Source organism: Streptopelia decaocto, assembly GCF_964273445.1.
Source record: "Streptopelia decaocto genome assembly, chromosome: 1".
Taxonomy (NCBI): Eukaryota; Metazoa; Chordata; class Aves; order Columbiformes; family Columbidae; genus Streptopelia; species Streptopelia decaocto.
The window spans coordinates 117,056,028-117,071,421 of NC_138663.1; the positions used below are offsets into that span (position 1 = coordinate 117,056,028).

Sequence of the window (15,394 nt, forward strand, 5' to 3'; positions counted from 1 at the left end):
AGTTGTTTATATACATATATATGTATATATATATATAGGCCTGTTCCCTTAGATGTCTAAAGAACCCACTGGTGGTTTACAATAGGAACTGTCAGTTCTATTCTAACACTGTGGTGTAAATGGCTCCATAGTGCAATAACTACATTTAGACGTATTAGCTACAGAGAACCTTTCTGATTCAGCACACTCATACTACTTGGTATTTGGAACTGTAAGTATTTTTTATGTCCATGTTAAACAGCAGTCCTGGGTCCCGATGCTAAATGTGGAGTAACAACTTAGTATTTCTGCAGAGTAGCAACATTAGTCCCATCTGCTCCCAAGAGCTCTGAAATACATCATCTTTTTGTTAATGTTTTCTATAAAGTGCTCCTCTTCTGTCCAAACAGGCAATTCAGTATGTAAGTGAGAGATACGTGCATGCCGTTGTTCTTGCTTCCCCCCCGTGAGACTGTATCACACGATGGGTTTCTTTTTCCCTCCTGTGCTGGAGATGCACTGTGCAACCCTGGTTTTCAGCTATATTTATACCATTAATTAACTTTCTCGCAGTTGGTTTATCTTTTAGTAGTTGTATCATGTTGTCGAGGGTTAAGATTGCGGGGTGACAATAAAACCCTGGCAGATGTATTGTTAATCTCCTCTCCCCCCTACTTCCTCCTTTTTCCCCCTCCCTCTCCCCCCTTCCCACTCAGGACAGGCAATCGGGAGGGAAAGAAGGACAGAGAGAAGAGAGCTGGAAAAATTAAAGATGTTTTACTAATGCTACTAATAAGAATAGAGAAAATAATACAAAATATACAAAACCAATCTTGAAAGTCTCAGCAACTGCAGAGCCAGCCACCAAAGTCCTGGATTAGACTCTGCAGCCAACCGGAGCTGGATTCAGTCTCTCACTAGGCCTCAGTTCTCAGGGATGAGTAGCAAGATCCTCTCGTAATGTCAGCCATAAGGAAAAAGGGGAAAAAAGGGACAAGATCCTCGTGGTCTCCCACTTTTATATGTAGTATTCACGTGAATGGAATGTTATACCCAGTTGGTCAGTTTCTTAGTCACTTGTTTCTCGTCGCCCCTCTCGCGAGATGTCCATCCATGCTTATCAATAAGTTTGCATTCCATCGCTAGGTTTACCAAAACATGTGTCTGGTTCTCCAGGAAAATGCAGTTAATATGAAGGCTTTAGCTGACAGGCAAAATTCACTGAAAGAGAAACTTGTTTTTAACAAAACCAGGACACATGTACTGTTGACAAAATAGCTTCTGGTGTTAAACCTGCTGACTTGATTGTTTGGAAGCTGTACAGCTTGTTTTGCTTTCCTACATTGATTACAAAATTCCAAAACAAGCACCCTGACAACACCTATAAATCAGCTGGTAGCTCAAAGGGTAAAAATCTTGTGGTTATTCCCAAATTCAGCTTAACCTGGGTAACCAAAGGTTCTGTCTAGTGACCAGTGTCATGTTAGGGAAAGAGTTGAAGGCTGGAAAGAAGATAAAAGGAAAGAGGACTTCAGGATGCATCTGAATTTGGCCAGCAGAGTGTCAAGAAGATGTATTTTCCCTTCCCTGTAGGGAATACCTCACTGCTTCTCTGTTAGGAAGGTTTTATTAATCAGAAGTGCTGGTGTTATCGCTACTTATAAAATATACTTGAGAACCAGGCTTTTGCCTTTGCAGTTTTATCTTTTGCATTTGCAGTTTTGCCTTTTGCATTATATAACAGATACTTTTGAAAAAGTGCTCTGGGGCATCTTCTTGCGGTTTCTCTGCTCCTCCCAAGTTCTTACTTCCCACTCAAGGAGCCTCAAATCAGTTGTTACATATTTCAAGTACCGTGGTTTGTGCAGCAAAGGCATTTCTCTGATTCTCTTCCAGATAAAACTATATATCTTCTAAATTAGGAGTGTGGTGTGGGGTGTTTTTGTTTTGCTTTGTTTTTAATGAGGAAAATGGCCTCTGGCAGTCCTGCTGTGTTCTTCAGAACACATTTTCTGTTAAGCTATATGACTTCACTCAGACACAGGTTGAAAATAGACAGTGCAGCAAGGATGTTAGCCATGCTTCACTATCTTCTTTTTTTGTTTGTTTTTTTAACACACATAGCAGCTAATGGCTTGTGTTTATAATCTCTAAGGTGCTAGTGTGATATCCTGGCAGAGCAGGCTTAATGTTGATATGTTTGCCATTAACATTGCAGGAGAGAATGTTTGAAGGTGGTGTACTTTTCCTTCACCTGTTGTCAGCTTGTCTATTAAGAATAGTTCACTGAAACCTTTTCATTTGATCTTTGGATGACTGTGACTGGAGAAGTGTGGAAAACTTCATAAAATAGCAAACACTGGTACAAAAATATACTTGACTGCAGTTTAAAGGTAGCTGTGTTGCTTAACTTGCTGTAAATTAAGACATCTGCAAAATTTTAAAGGCTAGGACATGAAATGGAATGTGAATTTTCTGCCCATAAATGGTCTTAACGTACAAGGATGTTTCTTTTTCTTTTCCTAATAGAAATACCCTGTGTCAAGAATAACGTACTGCTGTCAAGGTGGTTATGTTGCCATTCTATGTGATAGGTAAGAATCAATGGAATAATGACTAAAATCATCACAGCTCCTGCAAAGGCAAGAGCAGCTTTTGCTGTTGGCTGACCTAATATTCCCCGAGCCTACAGTACTTGATTCTGCCCCTCTGCTCTGCTCTGGTGAGACCCCACCTGGCATCTTGTGTCCAGCTCTGGAGCCCTCAGTACAGAAAGACGTGGACCTGTTGCAGAGGGGCCAGAGGAGGCCACCAAGATGATCAGAGGGCTGGAACAGCTCTGCTGTGGGGACAGGCTGAGAGAGTTGGGGTTGTTCAGCCTGGAGAAAAGAAGGTTCCAGGGAGACCTTATCTTGGCCTTTCAGTACTTTAAAGGGGCCTATGATATTGATAGGGACAGACTTTTTAGCAGGGCCTGTTATGAGAAGACAAGGGGTAATGGTTTTAAACTAAAGGAGGGGAGATTCAGGCCAGACATGAGGAAGAAATTTTTTACAATGTGGGTTGTGAAACACTGGCCCAGGTTGCCCGGAGAGGTGGAAGATGCCTCATCCCTGGAGACATTCCAGGCCAGGCTGCACGGGGCTCTGAGCAACCTGATCTAGTTGAAGATGTCCCTGCTCATGGCAGGGAGGTTGGACCAGATGAGCTTTGAAGGTGCCTTCCAACCCAAACTGTTCTACAATTCTACTTGGTAGGGTGGATCTCCGAGCATCCCAGGCAATCCTGTGGCCTCACAGGGAGACTTTGAGTCTTTGTTGTACTTGGTCTGAGTGCAGAGGTGAGTGCAAGGGTTACCTGGCTTAGTTAAATTTTGCAGTCTTTGTGATGCCTCTACCCCATGGGAGGAAATGTGAGGCTAGGGTGCATGAGAGCCCTGCACAGTGCTCAGGATGTTTCCCTAAATTTCTGTGCCTGACCCATGTGTTTTGGACCCCATTTTGTTCATGGTGCAGTGGCGATGGAGCAGCCAAACTTCTGTTACCGTATTCTGCTCCCATAAATGGGTTCTGTTTAAAACTGCTAAGAGGCTACATTGACTTTTGGCTTCAAATGTATGTGTTTGCCTAAGGAGAGGGTGCCTGGGAGCTGAAGGGCCTAAGCACTGAGGAACCTTACAAGTCCAACTGGTGGGGAAATGTCTTGCAGGGATGGACAAGCCCTTTTCCCCCTCTCTTTCCATATCATCTTAAGCCTGCCAGGGGAGCTGTTCTTCCTGACAAGATCTTGCCAACAGGAAAGAGAGAGGTTGCCAGAGCTGCCTATACAGTGAAATTGTCAATCTGTCCACTCAGTGGCCTTGCCCTTCACCAGACTGAGGAACCTTAACTGCTCCCCATCACACCTTTTGCATGGGCATCCACACTGGTCCTGGAAGGGGAAGCCATGTCAGATGAGGGCTGTGTCAGTGTCACTTAGCCCAGGGGCTGCATTGTGTTCATATCAGGCTTTTATTTCCCACTTCACAGCCCGGTTTTTCTAAACAGGGCCGTCATTTGGAGCTGGTAGACTGCTTGGGAGGGAGCCAAGATGTCCTCCCTGGCACACTGGGGACTTGTCCGAGGGAGGTTAGGAAGCTCTGCATGTAGAGGCTGTGGCCATTAGAGGAGTGAGTGCTGAGGGAGAGGTGGAGCTGAGTGCAGTGCCAGAGTCCTGTTCTTCAGTTGTTTCAAGGTTTCCTGTCCTTCTCATTCCCTCCTCCCTTCCCTGGCATGTAATTCCTGTTTTATTTTGACTGGTGCTCAGCTATTTATTCCTTCAAGTGAAGGCCTGTAGGCCAGTGTGCCATGATGCAACACTCCTGATATAAATCCTTAGTAATCTTTATTAAATTCCCTTTACTACCTTTTCTTTTGAAGAAAAGGCAACACTGACTGCTTTTTACTTTCATATAACACTTGAAAAGCCATTTGATGTATGAGGTATTTGCAACTTCTGTCTCAGATCATGTAAGCAAACTGCACTTGAAGTGCTAGAATATTTTTTGCAATTCCTAGCGACTTTGCTTTGGCTCTTTTTGGAACTAGAGTGGGTGGTTGTAGTTCACTGTACAAGTGATGGCTGTAGGTGGATTTGGTTATAATGGTAATTAAGTTTTTCCTCTCAAAAGTATTTCCACAGTCTACATCTTTCAGCTTGATGCCATTGCCCAGCAGCTAGTTTACAGACAGCAAATCTCTTCAAAACACAAAGTTTGGGACATTGCATTTGAGGAAACGGGAGATCTGTGGATTTTGCAGGAAGAGAAGGAAGCTCCTCTTCAATTGTACAGACCACGTGATGAACAGTGGAAGGTAGATACTTTTGTTGTGTTAACAGGATGAATGTTTTGTGTTGTCTTGAGGCTGTAACAAAAATGGAGTAAACTACGTTCCATGAAAGCGAAATGGCACACTTCTCTATGTCTTGAGAAAAAGTCACTGACACACATCTCATTCTACTTCTCACCTGCATATCAATGCAAGGCTGCTGGGAGCTTGTTATGAATATCAGTTTCTTCTCTGGTAAAGCTAACATCTGGCATAGCAGGATGAAGCAGAGCGGTTGTCAGCTGTTACGCTCAGTACTTTTTAAACCATTGCCCGTGCTTTCTGTGTGCTACACTTGATTGTTTTAAAAACCCACATAACAACAAAATCCCTTTGTGGTTTGCTCAGGAATGCTTTCTACACAGCCTTCCCTGTGCCTGCCTCTGAGGGATCCTTTGGGGGACAAGGCATTCTGGGAGCGAACAGGGAGTTAAGTTTGAGGGATATGCTATCAAGTTCTCTGTAACAGCCTATTAAACAATATCCACTTGTTATCCTTGTAAATCCCCAGCTAATTATGGTATAATTGTGAAATGGTTTTAAGTGAAATTTCTAAGGATGTTCTTTGACCCTTGCATGTTCCTTTTAATATTTCTTTTCCTCACATATTAGTAAGTGGGAATCCATTTTCTGTTCCCTCAAGCTGCAAGGCTTCCCCAGCAGAACATATGATCTCAGGCCAGGTTTCTGTAGCTGCCCTGGAAAAAAGGAGCCTAAGAGAGATCATGGAGGGCTTACACTTTCCTTTCACTGTAGTTGGCTGAGAGATGCTGCATTTTTCAGTGTGCTGTGAAACATGAGCTTGTTTATTCCCAAAATATCATGCAGTGTTCCTTGTTTTCCCAGGAAGTAACTGATGACAAAGGATTACAGAAGATGTCAAAATATCTTCAAGACAACTGGACAGTGTTTGAAGGTGAGAAATTGGGCCTAAAGGCCCAGAAAATGCTGGTTTTACAGCTAAAGTATAAGATTTATAAGCACGATTAGAGTTCAGTTTAGCTGGCTGTTGAAGTCACTTAATCTTTCTGTTTTCTCAGTTTCATCACTCCATCTGGTATGGAAGTTAATGTAGATTGTGAAGTGTGTTTAGGTTACTGTTATCACAAAATGATGTAGGTATTTAAATCTGAATTTATAGCATTATAACTGATTTACATAGACACCTTATCAGAGGGATATAGATATATCACCCTATGACAGATCTGCTGGAGCCTATCTTGCTGCTGTGATATCGAATAGTGTTGTTTGTCATGTTGTCTCTTACCTGGGTGTGACACTTTATCAAAAGTACAGTGAAGATAGTAGGTATAGAATAGCCATGGGAGGAGCAGCTTCGCTGTAAAGATGGGCCATGCGGGTCCACCTTGGCAAGGCAGATGATGTGGAGCTCGCTGTGGCTGGAGGGTGTGACTCTGGATGGTATCACAGATGAAATTGATTGGTGTCAGAGTTGGTTCATTTTGTTCTTGATTTCTGCCCTACCCCCAGTCTCTGGCAGAAAAAGCATACATGGTTTACTGGTTCAGAAGCACCCCATGTTTCCAGCATATTTTGTATTTAAACATCACCCAAATTCATTTAGAAGCTGAAGTTACAGCAGTGGTGGCTGCAGGGTAGAGAAGGGTTGTGGCATGTGCTAGTGGATGTTTCATGCATTGAGAGTTAATTAATTGAAATTTCTCTCCTGTACATTGCTGGGAGACTGCAAACTTTACCTAAAAAAGCTGTTGCAGTCCCCACCGGCCTTTTGGTCAGTTCTTGGTGATCATAATGTTAAAGACGGAAGAGTTGCAGGAATGTGCAGTCTAACGTAAAGTCTCCTTGATATCTAGTATTGGGTGGTTTTGGTGTAGCTGTCATTAAGTTGGTCGTTATCATTAAGTTAGTTGCTAAGTTATCATTAAGTTGGCACGGTCTTTGAAGTCTAAGAGGAAGGCAGGTACTCTTTTGGAAAAGAGAGTGTTTGCATATAGATTTTGCAAACTTGATAGTTACAGCCCGGCAGATAATTAGAAGTGTGAGGTCTGAGTGAAAATGAGCAACACAGAAGTAAAAAGAGCAGGCAGGGGAAGAGGTTCTGAGCATAATTAGCCAGTGTTAGCAAATTACTGTGATACATGGTAGCCGGCTGCATCTGCAGCTGGGAAAGGAGGATTGCTTGGATGACAGGGTCTATTATTGTTAATTAGTAAGGGGAGGCTCACTTGATGAGCACTTATTCCAGTGCATAATTAGTGCTTGAAAAGATAGTTACTTCTTTTTAAAAAGGTAATAGTTTTATTGTTTAAACCCAGTCTTAATGCCTGCATATTGTCCTTTTACAAGCTTCTTTCTACTGATCGCTGATTCTGTAGCATTTAAGATGCGAAGGTCAACCTCGGAGTACATGTTGGAACAGTTAGATATTCTGTTATAATTGATCCCAGCAAAAGACAGAACCAGATTTAGTGTAGACTGATCAAGTGGAGAGTAGCACAGATCCTCAAACTGGCAGCACGCACTTTTTGCCGGGGCCAAATAAATTGATTAATTTGTGAGTGCAAGGCCCTTGAAGCGTGCTCTTTGCTGAGTACCAGCAAGGGAAAGTTGCTTTTTTCGTCTACCAAGAAACAAGGGAATACTGTATGTACACTATTGTGGAATAGCACACTGGCTTCAGGACCAAACCCTAGCAAATACCAGATTTCCTTGCATTTGCTCTTTGAGATCAAGAATTTTTGCAAGTGGTAAAAAGTAGGAATACAAAGAGAAGTAGAGGTAACTGGCTTGTCAGGTACCACTCTCAACAATTTTTAGAAACAAGAACCTGGCCAGCTAGTCTCCTTCTGTATTCTCTACAGAAACCATCTGATTGCGGTTTTTTGGATAGTAGTTTGTTCCCTGTTGAACTTGACTATGCTTACAGTCTTGGAGATGGTGTGATGAAGATTATGCTGAATTCGCAGAAGGTGTAACAGAACTATCAGGGGAAATATTTAGAAATGTGTATGCGCTGTAGGACATCACTGTTTGAAATCTACTTCTTTGTGCTCCTTTTAAGTTAATTCTCTAGGACACAAGTCAGCTAAGAAGGGTTAGGTAGCATACATGCCTTGCAGTGCTTAGGTCTTGGGCAACTCCCCCAATGGCATGTCTAACAAGTAGGGGACAACAGCAGTCACGTTAAAAAGAGAAGCCTTGAAATCTGCAACCGTCCAACATGTGAAGGGAACTGTGTGCTCTCTTTGATTCAATGTCAGGTGCGAATTTTTTGGCCTAAAAATGGAGGCTATGCTTGGCTGTGTAAATGCAGGACAGATGCTTATGAACACAAATCAGGCTTACACAATACAAATGCTGATATTTAGTAAAGTGGGTAGGACCACAGTAAATGAGTTGAAATGCCACTGTCTAGAATTACAGTACAGGAAGTAACTGGTGAGACCGCTGAGGGAATTAAATCTTGTGTTGTGTTAATGCTTTGCCCAATTGCAGGTTTTGTTGGCACAGAGAGCCACTATAGCAGTCTCTACAAGGCTTCGTTTGATAACGCAGCCACCTACCTAGAGAAGCAAGAGGAAAGGTTACAACAGCAGAAAAAGAAAAGGAAGGAACTTCAGCGTGGTTCGAATGGACAAACAAAAAAGATGAAGAGTGAAGAACCATCGCTATGACCCTGTTGTTAGCTTGTAACTTTTGCCTTGCTGAAAGGAACTGATCCAACTGCAGACTGGTTTTAAATATAAAATAAACTGTGGAAAAAGAGTGGTTTAAACTTTTATTCACATTCAACTTCTTGGGTAGCCTGATATGGACAGTATCCCGCTTGCAGCAGATAATGTATTTACAATATGCCGATGCTTCTAGCAGCATACAACTGTTAGCATTTCAGTCCTAGTAATCTCTAATGCGTGATATATGAATATTGGAGATGGTATTTCCCTTGAAACAGGTTTTTCTCTTTTGCCTACTGTGTTCAGGCTTTCTTCTTCAGGTGGAAGTGTACTGATTAAAGTTGATGTTATTTTGTTTGTTTGTTTCTTTTGGTTTGTTTTTAACTCTTCAAAAGGCCTGTCAGTTAATGTAATTTGAGTACACCTGTCTATGGGAAAGGGAATGTAGCAAAATTCTTGCTGTATATGAAAGGTTTTAGCTGAGACTTCACCATCTCTGTTTTTAGCCTTTACCTTCAGTTCCGATGGTAGAGATCCTGCCTAGCTTCCAGTCCATTGCTTCCTACTTGTGGCATATCTCTATAGGAAGAAGTGCAAAATAGATTTTTATACACTGGAAAGTAAAAGTAAAATGTGTCAGTCAATTTTGAGTTCTTGGAAGATCCTTCTGTGTGTCTGTGAGAATGATTTGAGAGACCTATGAGCAAAACTTGGGGCGCATTGTGCTTATTTCAACAATAATTCTTTCATGTTGCAATTGGCCAAGAAATAGATCTTTTTAAAAAGTTGTCAGTAAGAGCCTTATGGGATCACTTGTTGCTTCGTCATGAGGCAGAAGACGTGCATTCATCTACCAGATAGCATTGTGTCTATATGAATTTAATGTATTTCATAAAACCGAGCATAGAAATCTGTACGATCCATCAAAAGTATTCAGAATTAGCCTATGAACCATGGTCTCTCTAGGTCTCTCTGTATAGCTGTCCTCTCTGGAGTATCTGGACACTTAAAACTTTTGCACTCAAGTTTTAGTTACACTAAGGTGTAAGACATTGAGATGTAGCTTGCTTTGAGGATGTCAGATATCCAGCAACGAAGCAGAACTTGCTGATTATGTCTGTTCAAAATTGCAGTCTTGTCCTTATTGTGTGTCCCTGAGGCCATGAGTCTTGTGCTGTAGGATGTTACATGGATTTTCAGATTCCTTTTGTCTGGAAGTGCCTCCTTAAGGACAGAGCACTGCACGTGTTAGCACAGGGCCAGTCCATCACCTCCAGGGTCTGATTTCTTTTGGTGATTTACATAAACTTCTGCCTTGACAAAGGTCTCTTTGGACAAAAATCGTGAAGTGTTAAGAGTGGTATTGTCTGTCCTGGTTAAAAGCCTGCATTCAAGCAGCCGCTGCCTTGGCATGAATAAATGTGAAGTAGGTTTCTATTACATGTACAGTTACATGACATAAGAGCACAGTGTAACATCTGCAAATATGATGGTCTTGTGTAGCAATTCAGCTCCCTCTGTCCAATATCTGTATACCAGGGATCTGAAGCATCTTGTCTGGGTATCACCAAATCAATTGTGTGCTCCTAGATTATGCTGGGTCTTGGACAAAGGAGAAGGTGATAGGTGGGCATGCTTGGGTTTGAGGAGGAGTTTTACCCACTGTGGTACAATAACTATTAGAGAGTTTGCTGAGATAAACAGACCTGAGTTTACATAATCTGGAGCAAAGACTTTAGAGCTGATGTACTTTTCTGTCTTTCAAGAGAGTGAACCACCAGACAGACTGTCCTGTTGGAGTGGCTCGCTGGCTTTCATAGTGAAGAGCTGGCCTAGCTTGGACACCCAAGGAGGGGCTGATGTCTGAGCACCCTGAGTGCCTGAAGGCTCTTCTGCTGCTTGGAGTCCTTGCCATTTCCTAGGAGTTGGCTTGGGTAGTTTCTTGATTTGTAGTGTTGACTGGTGAGGATCGCGTTCTCATACACATGTTGCACTCCAGGAAGGTGAGGTCTGTCCTTCTCTGTGCTGTGTTAGAAGCAATTACTTCTGCAGTGCATCATTGTATATGTGTACATACGTCATGTCATATAAATGGAGCAAATGCTTTCCTATATTTAGGTTGGAAATGCAGTACAAGGCTTAAAGTTGGAGCTCGGATCAGGTGTGAGGCCCAGATGCTTGGTTTGCTGACAATTCGTAGTTTCCCCTTCTCCAGCAGAACATGTTGAATGTCAGTAACGGGGCTTAACAGCAGGTAGGCAAATTTCCTGGTATGTTGCCTACGCCCCACATTGAATAGAAGCTAGGATTCTGAAACCCTGTAATTTCAGTCTTCTGAAGAACAGTTACATGCATGACATGAAACTGACTGTATCTGGAGCAGTAAATATGTCAGTTCAACACTGGCAATGCACTTTTCTCTTGGTCCTCAAGAAAGGATGAGAAATTGCCATCCGAGGTGCTTGATCTTACGGCTCTGAAAGGTGACTTGGAGACAGAGATACCTGCTGTATGATGGTGCTGTTAAAACTTCGTAGTTCTTGTATTAATCTAATTTATGGGGGGCTATAGGGAAAGTAGTTGGGAAAGCAATTAAGGAAACCCCAGCTGCAGGGTGCAGCTTTGTGATTGTTCAGGTAAGGAGATTGGTCGTGCACAGATTCAGCGGTATGATCTTACCAAAACGAGGGCAATAGTCACACTGCTTGTAAACTGGACAGGATAGGAGGAAAAAGCTCCAACTGGCCTTTTTGCTGGCTGTTGGTGAAGAAATTATTCTTTACTGCTGATACATGTAGCAAATGGCAAGATTTTTGATTGAATTTGAATCTGTAGAAGGAGTCTGTTTTGGATCATTTTTGCATGTCACACGGTAATAGCTGTTTCTGAAGTGATGGTGTGAGCCAAAGGCAGGTCTTTTTTTCTTGTCATCAAGTGATTATTTCCAATTTTGGTCTTTTTTTACACTTCCAAAGGATAAGAGACTACCATGTTGGCAGTTCTTATCCCTGAGGGATATTTTTCACCAGCTGCTTTCCCAGCGCAGGATAGACCTCAGCAGTGATCTTTACTGGCTGTGGGGTGCTCTTGTGATCCTCGCCCTGCCTGCTGTCCTGGATGAAACCCAAAATTTCTTCCAAAGTTTGAACTCATGACAGATCACAGCATGTGGGAGTGACAGGAGATGTGATACCTGGCAGGCAATTCAGACCTCTTTGTTCTTTTTCCTGCAAATTTTCCTATTCCATTTCATGTTTCCTTTTCTGCACACAATAGTTCCTGAGCTTAAGTTGTGAGGCCATGCATGTCTGTGGACTTCTTTGAAGGGGCCTGTGAAAGGTGATCAGAGGAAGGAAACTTGCTGGAATGTCTAAATCCCCTGTAGTGTGCCTACACCTTGAATGGAAAATGGTTAGACACACACAAATCTTTAAAAAGGAGTGAATGCCACTGCTACAAAGAGACAAAACTCCTCTCCCTGGTATTTGAACTATTTAGTGATTAAACCTGATGTCACTTGTTTATGTTTATTTTCTGAACTTGAACTGAAGCGTGTGTGTGTGCCTAGCAAAAAGAGGATGGGTCAGCTAGGGTGTAGTTTTAGAACAGAGCTGGGGGACCCTCAAACCATTGCAAGGGGTATTTGTAGGCCACGAAAGTTCACCCACACTGTGCTAGTTTTTTTTATGGGGATTATGTGACTCCTCTGCTTCTCCCCTGAGCACTGACTATCCAAGGAGTCTTTAGAAATGCAGGTAAGAAAAACGTTGAAGCAATAGTGAGTTTCTTTTCAGCAGCATTTTAAATCGAAACGCGTGCTTCCTATCTATTGCTGGGATTTCACTGAAACCCCTTCAACAATACGTTGTTGAACAGAGTGGGAAAGAATCCTAATCAAACACAGCCCAGTAGCAGGCTTTAGAACAATCCTCACATTTTTAATACAACTTCGAAAGCAAATTTACTCTATAAACAGAAACATCTGTAAACAAAAATGTTCCTTTATTTTTTTAGAAACAAATCCCTATACAATACAGTTGCTTTACCCTTAGGCTAATAAAGTTGCTGCTAATTTTGATACACTTCGAAGTTTGCTCCAGCTTTCTTTGCTGAAATATTTTGTATCTGAAAAGGAGAAGCCCTGTGGGCTTAACTCTTCCTGGTTGTCCCTGCTGCCGTCAGTCCTGGTGATGTGGTGTGAAGGAGGCTGGGATGACTCAGCTGAGCGTGACAGTTCACAAATGAGAACAAACAAGCTGGACATGATTTGTCAATAGCTGTAGATGCAGAGGCTGGAAAGGAAAATGGTTAGAGAATCGAGCGGCTTTAGAGGCCAACAGATCTAAATTTCCAATGTGTTTGTACAAGTTACCATGTACCTCTGGACTCCAGGCTTCTGGAAAGTCCTGTCAGAACTAGAAGTAAAGGCCCTTCCACTCCTGAAGAGTAGGTCATTGCTTGATAGTCCTCATCATCACTTTTTACCCAGTGACATGCACATCCCCTTCCCTCAGTCAGGTTAAGTTCAGGTAGAAATTCTGTGGAAAAAAATAAAAAGCTCTTGGGGACTAACATGACTCTGGAAGGAGAAGAGCAGGAGTAAAACAAGGGCTGCAGGGAGATGAAATGTCCCTGCAGAATGCAGGGACCTGCACACAAAGGCCAGGCTGAGGGCACAGCTGCATGAACATGTGGGTAGCAAGTTCTCCCAGGTCGGTGCTGACTGATGGGGCAGGTGGCTGCTCTGAGCGGAGAAGCAGGGTGCAGGGCACAGCCCAGCAGGAGCCCACGATCGCACTGATCTCCACCCCTGATGCTCAAAACAAGAACACGCAGGCTTTCTGCTCTGCACTGTGATTGTTTTTGTTGTTGCTTTTCTCCCCAGCATCACCTTTCACTTCACGCTGTGTCACCCACCTCAGGAGGGGCTGCGGCAGTGGCGGTTCTTCTCCTGGGCGCCTTTGAGCACAAGCTACATTTTGGTGCTGAGGTCCCCAAGCAGCAGTGTTGCAGCTTGTGGCCAGTGCTGGGAGCACCATGCCCAGCATGGGGACAAACACACCTCACCACCAGTGGCGATGGTGCAAGTTTCACGTGCGGTGTGTGACACTTGGCAAGCCCATAGCGTAACACCACTGCATCCTGCAGGGATTAGCAGCTAAAATCTGTCAGACCTCACCTCCAAATTGAGCTGCCCTGGCTATGGGTGCCTCAGAGGCTGGACCACAGCAGTGAGTAACCTTTACACAGACGTGTTGTGTGACCTGATGCTTCGTGTTCAAGACCGCCCACAGCACCAGTAACATATTTCTTTTAATACTATTTCGCCCCCCCTTCCTTTTTTTTGTTAATGGGGATAATGGATGTGTGTTTGTGCATGCATAAGACAGGTGTTTCTGGGTGCATAACTTGAACATCTGGGAGCAGCTAACCCCCCCATTTTCTAATCAGTACTTACAGCCTCGAGTCTCCATGATTTTCAATAAGAGTTTATTAAAATCAGTGGGACTGATGCTCATTGGACATGGAAGTTAGGTACTGTTGGTTGTTCAATTCAACTTTTAACTCAAACAGTTCACGATAGGTGGATGTATTAACTACAGAGAATCAGCATGAAGCAAACATGGGTACAAGCAAATATGATATAAACGCAGTTGTGGAGCCCCCCTGCTCCTATCAACAGCAAGGCTCTCGATAGAAAAGCCTTGTATGCTTGTTCATTTGTCTGAGATTGATCAGATTTACATCTACAAGCAGGATACAGTATTTCTGCATGTTTTCCATAGGGATGCAAAGAAGAATTTAAAGGTCTCATCTGGAATGGAAATTTTAATTTTGGAATATCAGACCTAGTCATACATATATGAATGCAACAACAAAAAATCCAAACCATTATCAGGAGACCCAAAGCGCTTTCTAACACAAAGCAAGGAGACCATACCTTGTATCTATCTCACTGTCATCCTTTTGACTTAACTTGTACGTGGGAAGAGAAGAACACCCATTAAACAGCTTGTGACCTTGACCTCTGTCAGTCACGGCAGGAAGAGAAGGGGACAGCCTAAATCCTGCACAATGGCCAAAGAGCAGTATAGGCTGGCGCTATTGAGTTTTCTATGGCTGGTGTTAAGAAAAGAGTTCAGTGTAAGCAAGTAGCTGTTGCTGTTAATCCTTTCTAAATGTCTACTGAAGAGGGGCAGTTACGAAACACAGTACTCAATGTGAAAAACACTAATTAAAACATACATTTCGGCATTCCACCTGTGCAGATTTTTCGGCGGGTAGCTTGATTAACTACTTTTACAGCTGTGTCGTAACCCACCAGGGTTTGGTGCTTTTAAATAAGAACTGTGTTAACTATATTTTCTCATCAGTGTGTTGTCAAGATGGCAGCATCCAATATAAATTCTAGTTAGTTTTCTGCAATGCTGGGTGTCTTGGTTTTCCCCATGGAGTTTTCCCCTTTGTAATTGAATATTTCACGTTGCAGTGCTTCTTTTGCTCTCTGATATTCCAAAGCTCAAGAAAGGTAAGATGAGACACACCAGCTATTTAAATAAAAAACAACATTGGTCTGATTTTTTTTACCTGTTTCCTGGTCTGTGCAATAATTAATATTATCTATTTACCATTTAGATTTACCTGAAATAATAATTTATCATCATATCTAAGGCCAACGATAGTCAGCACATAAAACAGCCATTAGAAAATGAAGGCTTATTATCTTCAAGGAAATAATAATTGTAATAATTAGTCACTACCTTAAGATTTGCATATACTGCATATCTGGAATACCTCACCAAGAAATTCTGTTTTGTAAACAAGACAGAACTGTTCTGTGTCAGGCGACGTCTACAAAGAACAAGAAAAAATCAACCAGTAGTTCTTGGT

At 42.5% G+C, this 15,394-nt stretch overlaps 1 protein-coding gene across 2 annotated transcripts in view; it reads left to right on the forward strand.

Moving 5' to 3' along the window:
* The window catches only part of WDR4 (WDR4 tRNA N7-guanosine methyltransferase non-catalytic subunit), a 21,025-nt gene extending 12,165 nt beyond the window's left edge, over positions 1-8,860 (forward strand). For both annotated transcript variants that reach the window (XM_082042951.1, XM_082042950.1), the window contains exons 8-11: positions 2,509-2,573; positions 4,649-4,832; positions 5,694-5,763; positions 8,325-8,860. In XM_082042951.1, the coding sequence (XP_081899077.1) occupies positions 2,509-2,573; positions 4,649-4,832; positions 5,694-5,763; positions 8,325-8,503 (498 nt within the window). In that variant the 3' untranslated portion in view covers positions 8,504-8,860. The remainder of the gene's footprint in view (positions 1-2,508; positions 2,574-4,648; positions 4,833-5,693; positions 5,764-8,324) is intronic.
* Positions 8,861-15,394: the final 6,534 nt, after the last annotated feature.